The sequence below is a fragment of the Lissotriton vulgaris genome, chromosome 4_1, assembly GCF_964263255.1.
Source record: "Lissotriton vulgaris chromosome 4_1, aLisVul1.2, whole genome shotgun sequence".
NCBI lineage: Eukaryota > Metazoa > Chordata > Amphibia > Caudata > Salamandridae > Lissotriton > Lissotriton vulgaris.
The window spans coordinates 602,830,476-602,848,529 of NC_141691.1; the positions used below are offsets into that span (position 1 = coordinate 602,830,476).

Here is an 18,054-nt window from a genome sequence, read left to right on the forward strand (position 1 = left end):
CCAGGTCCCGGTCCCACGGGAGGTTGAGGGACAGGTCGCGAGGTCGGAGTCATCGAAGCTCCGGGAGTGGACACCGGTCGTCAGGCTCCAAGTCCTCGGGTAAGAGGCATGAGAGGTCGGAGCGACGTCAACGTTCCTCCGACCCGCCCCGACACTCGCACGATGCGCCCAGGGGTTCGGGCGACACCGCCCACGCGGCTCCGCTGGAGTCGCAAGCGTCGCCGCCTGCCCCACACCTTCGGGTCCCTGGGCACGGCGAGACGCCGGAGGAGATCGAGCGGTACCTCATGGCCATGAGGTCCCTCCCTCCTCAGTCTGGTTCCGTGGCGCCTTCGGGCCAATCGGCCCCGACCGGAGGTCCTAGCGGGTCGGGTGCTTCGGCTCCGACGCCACCGGGTGCTTCGGCCCCGGCGCCTCCGGCGACTTCGGTCTCGGCGCCGCAGGACCTTGCGACCTACCTGGCGCCGGCCCAACAGGTGTCGCCCCCGGCGCCCGCCGTCCCCAACGCCTCCTTCGGTCCAACTCTGGCGCCGGAACGGCGCCGCTGGGTGCCGCTTCCGACGGCCTTTGGAGATTTTTATTTCCACAAGGAGGCTGTCTACTGATCCTGTTTTGCAGGGTACGTGTGACGAGGAGGAGGATTGGGAGGGGTCTGAAGACCCTCTGGCACTAGATTGCCAGTCTCAACAGGACTGGACATATGAGATTGGGGAGGCCAGTGGTCTTGACACTTCGCCAGACACTGGATTTAGTTCACCTCCGACTGACTTCGGAGGTGGGCTCTACATATAGTGTAGTGTTGACGAAGGCAGCTAAGGCCTTAAACCTTAAGCTCCCCGTTGCAGCCGTGAGGACTAACCTCCTCACTGAGGTCCTCAAACCGCAGTCAAGCTCCAGTGAGCCTCTGCTGCCGTTCAATGAGGCCTTGTGTGACGTTCTTGTGGGCACTTGGTCCAAGCCCGCCACAGGTGGCCAGACGCTACCGCCTGGCCCCGGGCGACCCATGCTTTTTGTCCACCCATCCCACCTCCGAGAGTCTGGTCATCCAGGCCTCCAACTCCCGGACCGCATTCCCGTCGGCCCCGACCGACAGGGAATCCAAGAGATACGAACTGTTCGGGAAGGTGGTGTTCTCGTCTGTTAGCTTAGGGCTGCGGTCTGTGAATACCGCCTGTCTCTTGGGCCGCTACACCCACACTCTGTGGGACACGGTTGCGGAGGTGCTGCCACAATGCCCGGAGGAGGTCCAGGCTAAACTCGCCCAAACCCTTGCGGAGGGCCGAGATGCAGCACGCTTTTCTATCCGGTGTGGACTGGATACAACGGACTCACTGGGCAGGGCGATGGCAACGACGGTGGCGGTTCGACGCCACGCCTGGTTGCAGTCCGCCAACTTCTCGGCCAATGTCCAGGCTACACTCCTGGACATGCCGTTTGATGGCCATGCGCTGGAACGTTTTAAGGACTTCAGGGCTACGGCCAAGTCCTTGGGCCTCACAGCCCCACGCCAGCAATCGGGTGCCTTTGGCTCCTTTTGTAGCCACGGAAGGGGCGCCCCCACACGTACTGCCAGCCACGAGCCGCAAAATGTTCAACAGCACGGTGGAAAACGCCGTGGCGGCGGTCGGGGACAAAGGCGAGGCCAGTCCGCAGCACCCGCCTCCAAACCTTCCTAGTCCGAGTTTTCAGGCCCATGTGACGCCTGTGGGAGGCAGGGTTCGCCATCACCTCTCCCACTGGCGCACAGTCACTTCGGACAGGTGGGTGCTGCAGATCGTCCGAAGGGGCTACTCCCTCCCCTTCGAGGCGACCCCTCCATCCATGCCACCGCGTGTCGGGGGATCACTTGCAACTTCTGCAAGAGGAAGTCACGGCCCTCTTGGCCAAGTGGGCCATTGAGCGCGTTCCTGGGCCAGAAGTAGGGTGTGGATGTTACTCCCACTACTTCCTGGTACCCAAGAAGGGCAAAGGGGGCCTACGCCCTATCTTGGACCTGCGGAACGTCAACGGCTTCCTCCGGAAGGAGAAGTTCAAGATGCTGACTTTGGCTCAGGTCCTAGCTGCCCTGAACCCGGAAGACTGGGTGGTAGCGTTGGACTTGCAGGACGCTGATTTCCACATCTCCGTCCTGCCGGCCCACCGGCGTTACCTGCGGTTTACGGTAGGCCAAGAGCACTTTCAGTTTACCATGCTCCCCTTCAGCCTTACCAGCGCCCCTCGGGTGTTCACTAAAGTGATGGCGGTGGTCGCAGCTCATCTGCGCAGGTTAGGGGTTTCAGTCTTCCCCCTACCTCGACGACTGTTTGTTGAAGGCGGGCTCGCCCCAGACAGTCGTCAGCCACCTCCAGACTACGGCCGACCTCCTGCATTTGCTGGGGTTCTCCATCAATGTGCCGAATTCGCACCTGTGTCCCTCTCAGAAGCTCCTCTTCATCGGAGCGGTTCTCGACTCGGCGGAGTTTTGGGCTTACCCTCCCGAACAGCGAGTTCGGGATATACAGGCTATGATTCCAATCTTCCAGCCGTTATCCCGAGTCTCGGTCAGGTTGACGCTGCGGCTTCTGGGGCTGATGGCCTCCTGCATCCTTCTGGTGCATCACGCCCGGTGGCGGATGCGGGCTCTGCAGTGGGACCTGAAGTTTCAGTGGGCCCCGCATCAGGGCAACCTGTCCGATCATGTATTGATCTCGGAATGCACTGCGAGACAACTGCAGTGGTGGCTCACGGACCGCGATTGGGTCAGTGGCAGATCCTTCACCCTGACCCACCCGGAGCACGTGGTTGTGACGGACGTGTCACTCCAGGGCTGGGGAGGCCACATGGGAGAGGCGGAGATCAGGGGCCTCTGGTCTCCAGCGGAGTCCCAGCTCCATATCAACCTTTTGGAGCTGCGGGCGATTCGTTTAGCACTGAAGGCATTCCTCCCCTCTGTCCGAGGGAGTGTAGTGCAGGTGTTCACCGACAACACCACCACCATGTGGTACTGCAACAAACAGGGCGGGGTGGGGTCGTGGACCCTATGCCAGGAGGCTCTGCGCCTCTGGCAGTGGCTGGAACATCAGGGAGTGACCCTGGTGGTTCAACACCTGGCAGGCTCTCTGAATGCCAGGGCGGATGAACTCCGCCGTCGGTGCATGATGGATCACGAATGGCGTCTGAACTCTGACATTGCGCAAGGTCTCTGTCAGCAATGGGGGGAGCCTTGGTTAGATCTATTCGCCACAGAAGAGAACGCGCAACGTCCTCAATTCTGCGCGTTGGAATTTCCAAGGCGACACTCGCTCGGAGATGCTTTTCGCCGCGGGTGGAGTTGCGGTCTATTGTACGCCTTTCCGCCTATGCCACTTCTGCCCAGAGAGCATAAGAAGATCAGGCGCGACCGGGCCCAGGTCATCCTTGTGGCTCCGGACTGGGCACTGGGACTGGGCACGAAGATACTGGTATCCCGAGCTACTCAGCATGTCAGTCGATCCCCCGATTCGTCTGCCTCTTCGGGAGGACCTTCTGTCGCAGCAGCAGGGGACGGTCCTGCACCCGAACCTGTCCAGTCTCCACCTACAAGCTTGGAGATTGAGCGGCGACAGTTGAGGCCATTTGACTTGCCTCCTGAAGTCTGTGATATCATTCTGGCAGCCAGGCGTCCCTCCACAAAGTCGGTTCTGCTCTTCCTTCTTTCCCTTGCCCAGCAGGGCTCTGCTCTGGGCACTCTTAAGGGGTACCTTTCTGCTCTTTCCGCCTTCTTAAGGCTACCTGATCAGCTTTCCTTATTCAAGTCCCCCATTGTAAATAGATTTCTGAAGGGCATCACACACATGTTCCCTCCTGTTCCCTTTGTGATGCCCCAGTGGGACTTGAATCTTGTACTCACTTATCTGTGTGCTCCCTTTGAGCCGCTCCACAACTGTCCTCTCCATCTTCTTACCCTGAAGACTACTTTCCTGGTTGCCATCACCTCTGCCAGGAGAGTGAGTGAGCTCCAGGCTCTTTTTTTCTACTCCACCTTTCCTATCTGTTCATCCAGACAAGGTGGTGTTGCGTACACGACCTTCCTTCTTTCCCAAGGTTGTCCTGGCCTTCCACATCGGGCAGTCCATTACTTTGCCCACCTTCTTTCTGCCTCCGCATCCCTCGAAAGAGGAAGAGAGGCTCCACCGTCTGGACCCAAAACGTGCGCTCTCCTATTATCTAGATCGCACACGCCACTTCCGGGTGGATGACCAACTCTTTGTTGGTTACGTGGGCGCGAAGAAGGGAAAGGCAGTACACTAGAGGACCATTTTGCGGTGGATCATCTTGCGTATTCAGGCATGTTACTCCATGGCAAAAAAGGAGCCCCTTGCTGGTTTGCGGGCTCATTCCACTCTGGCCACGGCAACAACTGCCTTGGGCAGAGGAGTCTCCCTACAGGACATTTGCCAGGCAGCCACGTGGGCCTCGCTGCACACGTTCGCTAGACACTACTGCCTGGACAGTCAAGTCCGGAGGGATGGCTTCTTTGGCCGTTCCGTCCTCCAGGACTTTCTGGTGTGATTATTGGTTCGCAGACCCACCACCGGGGTTGGTATTGCTGGGGTATCTATTCTAAGGTAAGGAATCTATCACTAACGTGTCTCTTTCAGATGCACAAGTTACTACTTGTGTAACGATATATCTCTAAGAGACATTAGTTAGTGATAGATTCCTTACCGACCCACCCATCCTCCCCGTTCTGCGAACCGATATCTAGGGTTAAGGTCATCCCCTTTCAGGGCCCTAGTTTCATGGCACCAGTGTTGGTTCTGTCATGGCTCTGCGTATCTGGCGCGGAAAAGCTGTGTATCAGAACTGACGTCTGCGCGCATGGGCGGCGCTTAAGTACTCCGACGTCATTCTGGCGCTAACTAAGCCGGCGACTGACGCGGAGCCGCAGACGACGCCTACCGATAGATTTGCACACTTGTCATACAAATTTGCTGATGAACTCAGAATCTGTAGGTGTGGAATGCCACCTCTGGTGCGGAGAAATACTGCTTTTGAATTTTCTCGATTCACTCTTATGGCTGGGGAATATTCACAAGGAGAGTAATCTGCAGTTCAGGTATCCACCAGAAAGAGTGATACTGAAGATACGGGTCAGAACACCTTTCACAGGGCCAAAGAGCACATAAATGCTCCTGGGACCAACCTTGATGATGTCTTAGAGCTCCACCTCCTGTGGATCCTGAGCAACTGGGTTTAGTACCCCTTCTGCATTTGACTTCCTGCAGTAGCTGTGAACAAGCAGTCCGAGGATCCCTCTGAGGTGAAGTTTAGATACAGGTAAGTAAACACAACTCATAAAGTGCCAACCGTACGAGCAATAAATCTGTGTTCAGTCAAATACTTGCAATTATAAGAATGAAGTATTTTATTTCTAACTATAGAAATGCAAAGTAATAAAGATATACACAAGCAATAACACAGTCCCCTTGAGGTTGGGGCTGTGGTATTTTTGGGGTAATTTCCTGCCTCACCCTCTTCCTTGTAACATGCTGTGGATTATTCCCCATTCACTGCTGCCCACATTCAGGGTATGTGCACTACTAGGCCATACTCAAGAGTTCTCCTTTGGCTCTTCAAGAATTAGTCATGTGTCTATGGTGCCCATAGATGAGTGCATCCGTAGGACTATTTGTTATACAGCAAGGAGTATGGTAATCTATATTATTTTCAATAACCCACAATGGTATATTACTTTGCAGTAGGTTCATTGACTTTTTTTATTCTGGGCACCCATGGCAAATCTTTGGAGACCATTATCAGAAAATTAGTAGTGATTCACGCAAGAATTACGTTTTTAGCCAATATGCATTGGAAAACTAGTTTGTGTCTGCATGTATGCGAGACCATTGATCAAAAAAGCATAATCATCAGTACTGCGCCACTTAGGCTTTGGGCCAAAGTTTTGTGCTTGGATAGGACTTTTATACTCCAAAACCATGGCACATGTCACTGCTAATGGCCATATGTCTGAGGACTTTCCTCTGTCGCGCGGCACACGCCAGGGTTGTCCCCTGTCGCTGCTGCTCTTCGCTCTAGTGCTGGAGCCGCTAGCAGTACGGATACAGTGGGAGCCCATGATAAAGGGACTTAAGTGGACTCCCGACTGGGAGGACCGCATCTCCTTGTACGCGGATGATGTTACTCTATCTGACCAATCCAAAGCGCTCCATTGTTACCCTTCTTAATATCTGTGAAATCTTTGGGAGGGCATCGGGATACACCATTAACTGGTCCAAATCTGTACTCTACGTGTTGCATGGACCCCCGCCGCAACTCCCGGTGGACTGCCCACTTCTGATAGCGGAGGATACATTTAAATACCTAGGCATATTTAGAACTTCTGATTCGGTGCAATTTCTAAAACTGAACTTGTAGCCATCGCTGGAGCGCCTAAAGAGATGTGCGCCATTGGAGTACCCTGCCTCTGACCCTGCTAGGGAAAGCAGCACTTTTCAAAATTATGTTCCTACCTCGCTTTTTGTACGTGTTGGAAAACTCACCGTTTCCTGTGCCACCCTCTTTCTTCCATGCCATTACGGCACAAGTTTCTAGCCTTTATGGGGCAATAAGTCTGCACGTATCGCACAGTCAAAATTGACGAGAGGCTGGTATGTTGGAGGGATAGCACTCCCCAATGTTCAACTCTACTACTGGGCTGCACAATTGAAAGTAATTAACCAGTGGCTTCATGCCCCGCCGTCGAGAGGTGGGGGTCCTTGCACGGCGTGATGCAGCCTTCACGGCGTGCAAGGACCCCCATTGTGGACCTGCACCTCTTTGATTCCCGATCTTTGGACCAAGGCACCGTTCCCTTGGATTCCTCTCTATTTACGGCCTCCCTTTGAAATTCACTTGAAATATTGCCCACCCTTGGCTAAGTGATTTTCAGCTTATCCCGACTGTGGTTTCAAGCTTAATTGTTAACTCTTTAGGCAATCATTTCTGTCCTGAGGATGAACCGATAATTTGTGGGGTTCGAAACGTCGTCGACAACAAATGCACTAAATGCATAGTTAACACACAAATTGAACATGCATATTTGTATACTGTGGATTATCTTATGATTTTGATAGTTAGATAACCCGATTTTGCCAGAATATTCCCTTCCCCCGTTTTTGTTCCCCCAGTGTGTTAGCCGGACATCGGCTGGTGTCCCACGTTCATCACACTTCGTGTTTTATTCCCCCTTTTTTGTATCGTTATTAAGAAATGAAAGTGTCCGGCTGGGCATTCTTAAATATATAGTCCTATTTCGTCTATATTCTTTGTCTGAATTTTCCCCTTCTTCACTAAGGACCTCTGTTTTTTTTAAAACACTGTGGTCATCTGGCACAATGCCCAAGCCAAACTAGGTTGGCGCGGGACTCTGACCCAGCTCAACCACTATGGGATATAAAACAATTAGGTAGACTCAGGAATAGTAAGTGCTTCAACAGATGATACGACATCGGTAAATCCACGGTGGGGGACATGTGGCACAAGGGGGACATAGTCACATTTGCACACCTTCACCAGCAATACTCACTGGCTCCGACTGAACTCTTCAGGTACACGCAGATCAGGCACGCACTGATGTCAGCGCTCCCACCCGGCACAAGTCCCTGAGGCATCCCCCATGGAGGACAGGTTATTGACAGAGCATATGCCAAAAAAGCCATGTCACTAACATACCGCAAACTGGATAACAATTTGCCTGATGTTTGCGTAATGTGTGGGAACCAAATGATCTAACACGTCAGACGCAGGGCTGGGCCACATTGGGGATCATGGTTGCTAAGCGGAATATAGCTCAAAAGTGGGGGGCTGTAGAGATGCCAACGCTTACTGCATGAGGAAGAGACATGGATGCGGCTATGTTTGCTGAACGAACAGTATTTATTAATAGGGAATGCCCTAAAAAATGGAATAAAATCTGGGGGGCTTGGAATACTTTCAGTGGGGATATATGCAAACCTACACCAGTGTAAGACGAAGGAAATTCGTGTTTGGAAGAATACTAGGTTTGTAAACTGTAGGGGGGACTGTGGTCGTAACACTGTGATGATGGTAGGCCTTGGATTAGATCTTTGTTAGTGCTAATATGTACTGTGATAATCTATTCTGCTGGATCACGTAATGTATGATTTACCATTGCATTATTTTTTAAAACAATAAAAATTTAAATTTTTAAAAAAGCATAATCATCCCTATATACATTAAACCGACGGAGCACAATAACTTAATGCATTATCAAAGCTTCCATCTGGTGTTTAACAAAAACTTGCCTGTGAGCCTGATCAAGAGTGAAAATCACCAGTGACACAAATTTAGACGAATAATTGCACAAATAAACCGGTTTCATCAGAGAGGATACCCTGACCACATTCTACACAGAGGTAAAAACAAGGTACATATCATACCCAGTTCAACAGTATTCCAAAGATCTAGAAGACATCAGAAAAGATTGCTGTTCTTTTCTGAATACTCATCGAACTGAAAAGGCCACTTTGATATGTAGGTCAATTTGAAGTGTGGAAAAGGAGTACAAAAGGAGTAAATGCAATTTTTAGAAAATTGCCTCTTTTTATATCTGAGTGCGCAGAATAAATATTGCCTTTCAGCTGGAAATGGTATAGTCCAAACCTCTGTTTTAATATAAAATCAGGACCTTCTGTGGTCATATCACTGACCATACAAGATTTGAAAAAAATATTGTCTACGGTTGCTCGTGGAAGACCATTTCTATGGACTGTAATCTAGAGAATGCTAAAGTGATTCTTGAATTTTACTGACCTCTACTGGTCGTGTCTATCCAGACCTTTAAATAGAGGTAGTTGAACAGAAAGAAAAGTCCCTAAGCGGAAGCAGACAAGTCCTAGGGCTAATCTCCAGAGCTCACTAAGTACATAAACATTTAAGTATATACTAAAGTATATACAAGTGGTCTTGAATGCTCGACCTAAAAAGTAATGACAATAAAATACATGCTGTAAAACACAAATATCTGCTGCAAATATGTCCACGTTAGTGCCGTAATTTTCAAATCCAAGCCGCAAGATCCTGGGGATGATTTTGTTGTGGACTGTTCCAGTGACCTTACTTCACACGCGCCTGCCAATTAGCTGTCTTGACCTCGATAGTAAGGGAGTACTCGGCACTTGTCTTTCCTTGATGCGCTCACATTTTAAGAACCTAGTTCTATGCAAATCACAAGGGCCAACTCCTCGGAGGTCGACCTGCAGCTATAACTATGTACAGTGCATACATGGGGCAGTATTACAGAAGGGGCCGCAGACGCTTGTGCCTCCTCTTTTGTAATACTGGGGCCATATTTCCATATAAAGCATACAACTAGTTTGCGCCAGGTGTACACCATATTATATTGACTGCGCTGCTGCCAGGGAAACAGTGAGCTCATGCTGCCCTGTTGGCAGCACATTCAAGTGAAATACAGAGCAGCTTTGAAGAAGCCGCTCTGGGTTTCACAGTGCAGACGGCAACCTGCCTGCACTATTAAGTGTATTAGATATCCCCTTGCAGGTGGGTGCAGTGGGTGACTGTACCCACCTGCAATGGGATGTCTGGGCCCCTTGTGGGGACACACTGATAATGCACCACTTTTTGTGACGCGCTGAGAAGTGTGCCTTTTAATGGCTTCTTTGCACCCACCAGTGGTGGCTGGCTTGTATCGATGGGAGTGTGACACACAATAATAAAAACATTTCACTTGCCACCGCAGCATGACGTCCTCCTCCCTCGGGTGTCTTCCAGGAATCTCCGATGCAGGAAGCTGCACGACCCTATCCTGGCGCTGCTTTCACATCATGAACGTAGTGCCAGGATTAAATAGAGAAGGCTCTCCCAGCGATCCTGAGAGCACTGGAGGCCTGACCTTTCTTTAACCCAGCTGTCTAAGGCCGCTAGGTTAGAGAACTTTAAAATACGCATATCTGGCTAGCTGTCCCAAGACAGCCGGCCAAACAGACATGTGCATTGAAAGTGCACAGTTCCCTACTGCTGCCACTCTGCAGTGGTGGCCCTGCCCCGTCTTGACACATAGTTTAGGCTGGCTTGCTGAAAAATAAAACTGCAATGAACTTTATAACCATTTTATTTTTCAGTTGTGGGGGGATGCTTCTCTGCTCAAATGTTGGAGCCATGTCTATAATAAAGTGCGGGCACAGAGGCAAAGTGATTCCCTCATTTGCATGGGGCCATGTCCCCATGTAAATGAGGGAACGCTCTCTTATGATAGCGGTGGCTTGCCTACTTGGGGATCTCACTCCCCTCTTGAAAGTGCAGGTGGGTTGCTGCCTGCCAGTGAAACACGGAGTGGCTGCGTCAAAGCTGCTCCGAATTTCACTCAAACGCTTCATTGGAGGCAGAGTGAGTTTGCGGATGCCTTGGGAGTAGCACATTCATGCCACTACGGCACATTCTCCTTGTTTGCACAGGGCCCTCCTTTTGATGAGTGCTTCTGGCACAGATAAGGAAAATGTGCAGTATGTGTAATACGGCTAGTGATGTTTATTTTCTCCTACCTGTTTTGGGTTTTTCTAGTACAGTTTTTGAACCATTGCGCCATTTCTGGTTTACAATTACTTTCAAGCGCTACAATAGTCATGAGTGCCAGGATTCCGTGTTAAACAATTTTTCATTTTTCTTTCCATGTATTAGTTATTCATGATTTCTCATGCACACAACAGACAATGATTGTTGTCTTACTGTCGTACTTACCACTTCACAATAACTATGTTGCGCACTCCAGTAATCAGGATGTTTCGATTCGCTACCCTCATTGATATGCATGCTTCCCCCTGCAACAAACTCCATTTTTATTACAGCACGAGGGGGTGGAAATGTTTGCGTCCCATTATGCCTTTACCCATGCATCAGTGATTATGATTATTTACTTACTGTTGTGGCTACTGCTGGACAGTTGAAAGATTGCTCAGTTCTCTACTTGGTGTTCTTGTTTAGAATTGACTACTGTTGAATTGGAATTCATTGAATAAGATTTGTTTTACGGTTTTCAGAAAGGTTTCTCGTTTCTCTTAATATTTCAAAGATATAATGTACTTTGATTAACATGTGGTCCATAAAAAGGGGTGTTCCTGATAGTCCTTGGGGCCTCCCATCATCACTGTATATCAAATGAGCATATTGAAAATATGAAGACAAGAAATAAAACCATGCCTATACATAATAGAAGCAATAGAATCCCGCGATGAAAAATATCAGTATTTAGCCAAGTGGTTATGCACAGACCCAATGTGCAGTGCGCCACGGAACCCATCCCAGAATCATGACGTGCTTATTAACGTTAACTCGCTGCTCTACATCGGAGGGGAGTGCTTGTGGTTGTATGCTGCCCAAATGTTCACATCACAAGAATTCAAACTTTAACATTGTGTGCAAACTTGTGGCGTCAAATTACATTTTTCATATTTTCTAAGGTTCAAAGGAGAGATCTTGCTGGTCCAGACAAAAGAAAGAAGACTATGAAATCAAAGGTGAGCAAGCCTATTAATTGGTGTAAAATTACTGTTTTCGCAGGGCAAGTCCTTTTCAATTGCAAGGACAAATTGTGGCAAATATTTGTAATATATTAAAATATTGAGAAATTGCAAGATACTCATCCTCGTCTCTACAGTTCAAATGCCCCAGTCACCTCCCATTGTGAGTTTGCTTACGGACAGATGTGTGTTTGCTTAACCGTGATACTTACAAATAAAAAACTACTTGTGTTTGGGCCAGTATTTAAGCACATCCTCCCTTGTCAAGCTCCCCTGCCAACTCCTCCAAAACAAATGTTAAGGAACCCTTGATTCAGTAGTGTAGGTATCACTCAAGTTGGTATTAAAGCTTGCTAACTTGTAACGTAAGAATGGAGTAAATGGGCAAAGGTGGTGTTTAAGTCCAACAATATTTTTAGGTTAAAATAAATAATACTCGTTATGTATAGGTAGAGCCTTAGTAGAGTGCCTGTCTGCTGCAAAGTTTGCAATAGAATTACTGGCTCAATAGATGAGTTATGTTTATTCAACTTTGCTTGGATGAAAGTTCCTGTTGGATTTGCTCTTCCAATATAGAAGAGGATTCTAGGCACTTTTCACACAGAACCATAAAAGAAACCGGTTTTTGATGCCGAAGTGCTGCCTTACCCTGCATTTTCCCCAACTCTCTCTTACCCCCACCAAAGATACAAATTCCTTGTAGATCAGCTTAAATTTCACCAGTTATAGTGAAACACTGCTTTAGGCCTGTTTTTTAAACTCCACGCCTTCCATGTTTTTTAAAATCTGGTTTCTCCTGCTTGACTGTTCATTTGCCCAATTCAAAGTACTTGCGAAAGTCTTTCTTGTAGTAGCAATCTCTGAGTCAGTTGTGCACATCTGCCTGTAGTACCTGTTAACATCCATATTCTCCAGTCATTGACATCCATGCTTTAAGCCTGTTCTTCTGCATTCAATATGTTATAGATAGGCCTGCTATCTTGTTATTGCCCCATGTCTGCCTACGAATCCTTCTGTAAGTGACATAACAATGTGATGCTTTAGTAGAGCTTTTCAATCACCCTTCTTTTGCCTTCTGGCATCATAACCTATTGCAAAGGCACTAGTTTAGTCAGATTCTTAAACGAGCATGAGTTGCTAGCAGGACAGCTATTACGTGCTCTAATTAATATCTTTCTAAACAATAATGTTATTCATATCCATGTTGAAGGTTTTCTTGCCAAGGAGTGATTTGGTGTATTCTTATTCTGGGAACTGTATCCTGATCTTTTTACCATGAAGCCAGTTTTGTGAGCAATAAACCAAAAAGAATCTCCAGTGTGTGCATAAGTGTGTGTCTCTCAACAGAAGTCTGTATTGGACAAACCCAAGAGTGCTCCCTCTGTGAAATTCCAATTGTTCCAGTTCTCAAGCCTTCCCGGGGAAGAATTACATGGGTTCTCATTCCCAACATTTTCTAAAAACTTAGTTTGGAGAAGCATGCAAGAAAACAACAAATTGCATGCAGTCTCCAGGGTGCAGATTTCAGATATCGTTAAGTGGAGATTTTTGATAATCGAAGACTCCACTATAGCCCCTACTGCACAAGTATGAATATCCTTCTGTGGAAAGGCCACACTTGTGCTAACGCTGCAAGGGCAGTGGTGAATTCTTTGGTTTTTGAATGCCATGAACTGTTGAATGTAAAAGTCAGTCTGCTCCCTGAAATTAGCATTTTTGTTTTGGAAGCTTTCTTGAAAAAATGCTTCAAAGATGTCAAGATTGTAATTTTACACATGGCATTGAGCTTAGACACCTTAATGCATACATTAAGCCCTTATTCCTGTAGGCTTGGTTTGGAATAACTAGTGAGTCTGGAGGAAGGGGCAATGTTGGACCTGTGGAGCCTTTTTACCATCTGGGTCATTAAATGCCCAATGCCACCAGACACCAAAGGAACTTACCAAACAGAAATCTTGTCTAAATACCAGGTCATAGACAGAGAATCATGAACTTAAATTGCTGCATAAATGATTATAGCTCTTTACATCATAAGTTAGTACATTGGTCATAGGTTCTTTTGAAGAAGGATTGTGAAGGCTGAAACGTGTCTTCTGTGCCATAATCTGAAATTCAATAAATAAAGTTGGATTTGCAAACTGTTATGAGAGTGCCGGCACCTGTTCTGTTTCGGTGACCTGAATCTGTGAATGTCTTGGCACCTGGCAAGTTTGTCACACCGTACACTTACTCTAATTAGTAAGCAAACTTTTCTCCCGTCCTATGCCATATACATGTCCTTTGGAAATGATTAAGTACTTTTTTTTGTAAAGGAGATATACCGCACAGATTTATTTACTGTGCTGTCTGACATGTTACATCATGGCCACCTTCAGATCACAATTTGTAGTGTGTTCCATACCCATGCAGATACATTCTTGCTTTCTTATGTCATATGACTGGTGAGAGGTCTTAATTCCACCTTCTTTGGTATTTAGGTACGACCATGGCCAGCCCCACTCTAACGAGTGCAATGCATAGTGTGTGGGTGTAGACTGCTGGGGGAATAGGCATAGATGTTATGGCTTCCTAGACCTATTGTGCTAAAGTTGGTGTCTCTAACCAGTCAATTGTGAGCTATTGGTAGCTCGCTGACGCCTTCAGAGTAGCTCACAGCCTTGAGTTCATTTTTAAATAAGTCCTGGTTAAGTTTTTTATCTTCCTGTTACCTTTTCCTTTTAAAGTTAAGCCTGTGTATAAAGTAGTCGGTACTCTTTAGCTGCAGACAGCTGGGCGTGATGATGATCTATTTTGACCCAGGATGGGGCACAGAGGTGAAGAACTGAAGGACTGATGTATTTAACTCCTAAATAAAAGTTGTCCACTCCATATTGGAGCATGAGAATAGAATGATTCTGAATGCTTTTTAAATGGAAGAAAAGTAAAAGGAAGTTAAATTAATGATGGAGTTACCTCTTCATTATAATTTTCTCCTATTTCAAAGTTTTGAATTTACACACAGCAGCATCTTGCTTTCGGTGGCTGGTAGACACCATATAAGTGACAAATATAGCTATTTTTAGGCAGGTGAGATTTAAACTGCAGAAAAAGCTTCATATTATGGTACATTTTTCCACTATTCAATTTTTTCCCAATAAATAAATGGCCTGTTATACGTGTAACTGTGCCTAATATGGTGAAAGGTATGTTCTCTTGTAGGGGATTTCCATGTATAGTCAGACTCATAATCATGTGAATAGTCTCGCCCATGTGCGTGGACCCCAGAGAACTTCATTAGATATATCTTCTTAAGTTGTCTTCTGCCTTTCTTCAGGAAGGCCTCTATAGATACTTAAGAGAGAAAAAGACAATAATGCAGCCTAACCAACTCCAGGCTACACTGGCCATTACTTCGTGAAGTGAAAAAAGATAGCCAATTTAACTTTTTAAATTCAGCAATTTGCTGAGTTTTACACATAGAAAACTCCTTCACAAAACTCCTTTTTTCATGATAGAGATGAAAAGGAATGGATAGAGAAGCCCCCCATAGGCTACCATTATGTGCAAATGGATACCGTTCCTTTAAAAGACTCCAGAGACCCCCGGTATCCCATGATGCCCAGCCAGAGGCAGTTACTTTCAGTTCTTTTTTCAGTCTCCTGCTAGCAGGACCCTGGAGCATTTTACCTTTTTTGGTATTACTTTCAAACTTGGTTCTGGATTTGGATTTTTGCAATTTCACTGGACGTCTTTGCCTTTATCTACTTTCTGCTGTAGTTTTTTGGCAGAATTCCTGCAGTTTTCTTGTCAAAATGCCATCTTTGTTTGACAAGTGTCCTGACTGGTTGAAAGAAGGCCAAGTCTGATGCTTGGAGTCTGTATAATGTGTTTGCCTGTGTCTCATGTACCGGACACCTGCTCTATTTGTAAGACCTTTTCCAGGCGCGCACCCTACGTGACAAGGAGAAGAGTTGGAGCAGAGAAGACAGAAGGCAGCATCTTCAGCCTCTGGGCAAGGTGAGGTTAAGTCCTCTACCAAGACCCATGCTTCGACCTCTGGGGGGCTCCCCAGTCGAAAAACGGCAGAAAAATGACACCGGTCCCAATTGACTGCGTCGAGAGCAGGTATGATTACTATAAGCTCTCCATTGACTCAGGGCTCTGGGTTGCGATGTCGCCGATCAACGTTAAGGAGAAGAACTGCGAGGTCTCGGACGAGATCGCTGTCAGAGGTTTCCCCGCGTTCGACATAGACGCAAAAAATATCGGAGTCACACGGACTGCGGCGGTCGCCGTCGACATGTCACTGCTGATTGCCATCAATGTGTCACCGCAGGTCGCCATCGACGTCTACGAGAAGGTCAACGTGTAGGAGAAGTTCGAAGTTGATGAGAAGGTCGACGTCGAGGGGTCAACACAGAGGGTTGAGGTACCGTTCTCGGACTTGCTTCATAGTGAGCCTAGCGTCATCGACAGAAAGTTTGCGTTCCAGACGACGTCGCCGCTCGCCGTCTAGCAGTGGATCGACGGCGGGGAGGTCTGCTGTGTCCAGGGCTCCTTCGCGGCCTGCTCGAAAACTGAGGAGGTTGGTCTCTTCAGGTTCGGAGTATTCGTGTACCTATTTGCCATCCAGGACGCCTCCTGCTCCTAGTCAACCGGCGGCTCTGCCAGTGACGCCTCCACCACCGCCAAGTCCTCCTCCTTCTCCTCCTCCTGCCTCCTCCTCCTACCGCCTCAGCCTGGGCCCACGGCTCCTCAGCCCACAAGTCCTGTAGATCCTCGCAGACAAGAACACGGTCTCGCTCGAGACATCATTCCCATAGAAACCACTAGTCTTCCAGATGATCCTGTCGTCCTCAATATGAGAGATCTCGCTCCCGGCATACCAGGGACAAGTCTTCAACGAGTACGGGGAGGTACTCGCCTACTCTAACGGACTCTCCCCCTCCGAGAGTGCCTCCTGTTGATGATATCTCTACCTTCCAGGAGGTTCTGGTCAGAGGGGCTTCAAAGCTGAACAGTCCCCAGTCTACTCCTGTGCCGTCGACATTGGTGATATTTGAAACTCTCCAGCAGAGACAAACATCACGTACATTGCTCACGTTGGTGCCTGGTTTGGAGGAACCGTCTATGGAGCTGTTCTTGACGCAGTCTTCTATAAAATCTTTACTTTCCAGTTTACAGAAGAAATATTGCCCACCTGAGTTGGATCCTGCCTTCCTCTGACTGAACCCCACTCCGGACTCAGTCATAGTGGCGGCGGCACGGAAACAGCATGCTACTGTGCCACCGGATAAGGAGAGCTGTAATCTGGATTCAGTGGGGAGAAAAGCTTGGAATACTGCAGCTACATCCATGAAAGCGGCCAGCTCTACTTCCTTGCTGGGACGTTATGCCAGATCCCTATGGGAGTCCCTTCAACAATTTGTGGATCTCCTACCAAGAGACAAGCGGGAAGATTTTCAGGAGATGGTGAATGAGGGCTTGATGATTTTGAATCAAGTTATCAGCGCTGCAGCTGATACATTACTCCTGGCAGCCTATGGGTGTTGCCACGTAATTGCTGTACGGAGACATGCTTGACTTCGTCTTACTTCTCTGAAGCGCAACAGCGCATTTCCAATCTTCCGTTCTCTGGCACAACTCTCTTTGACTCCCATGCGGAAGACGAGATTGCCCGCATGAAGACTGAAATGGAGACTTTGAAGGTTGTAGGTTTAGAAAAACCTAAAGAATCGCGAAAGACCTGCCGTCCGATGTTCTCCTTGCATCGAATCTACCCGCAACTTCATCAGGGAGACTAACTATGCACAATAGATCTACAAGACGCATATTTTCACGTGCCCATAGCGAGGAAACATCGCAAAGTCCTGCGTTTCGCCGTGGGCAACAACCATTATCAATACTCTGTGCTGCCTTTCGGCCTGAAGTCAGCGCCTCAGACTTTTTCCAAATGCATGGCCATGGTGGCTGCACATCTAAGGAAGAACAGTGTGTTAGTCTACCCGTATCTGGACTACTAGTTGATCAAGGCAGCTACATTTCAGGAAGCGCAATAGCATTTCAGTCGGCTTCCAATCTCCTACTTCGTTTGGGTCTCCACATCCTCAGTCTGTCTCGACTCCTGTTCAATGTCTACAGTACCTGGGAGCCACCATCGATACATGAAATGAAATGAAATTTGATTTATAAAGCGCATGGCTGCCCGAAAGCGTCCCATGCACAGCAAATGTGTGTCCTTCGGAGGAGAGACGCTTATTGATCTTTCGGAAGGCTCAAGCTCTCATGACTTTGCCCTCCCCGACGGTGAGGAAGGTATCTTCTCTCCTGGGCTCCATGGCCTCCTGTATCTTCCTCACTCTGCACGCCTTCATTTGAGACTCTAGGGGAACCCCTTCCACAAGGAGATGCCGACGCAAACCATAGTGACGGATGCTTCTCTCCACGGTTGGGGTGCACATTCTGAGCACCTTCAGATACAGGGCACGTGGTCCAAAAAAGAGACCAAGTACCACATCAACTTCCTGGAGCTTCGAGCAGTCCATTTGGTGCTGAAAGC

At 48.2% G+C, this 18,054-nt stretch overlaps 1 protein-coding gene across 2 annotated transcripts in view; it reads left to right on the forward strand.

Annotated features, from left to right (window-relative positions):
* ANLN (anillin, actin binding protein) overlaps window positions 1–18,054 on the forward strand; it is a 256,636-nt gene that overhangs the window by 175,744 nt on the left and 62,838 nt on the right. For both annotated transcript variants that reach the window (XM_086964829.1, XM_086964830.1), the window contains exon 17: window positions 11,457–11,513. In XM_086964829.1, the coding sequence (XP_086820955.1) occupies window positions 11,457–11,513 (57 nt within the window). The remainder of the gene's footprint in view (window positions 1–11,456; window positions 11,514–18,054) is intronic.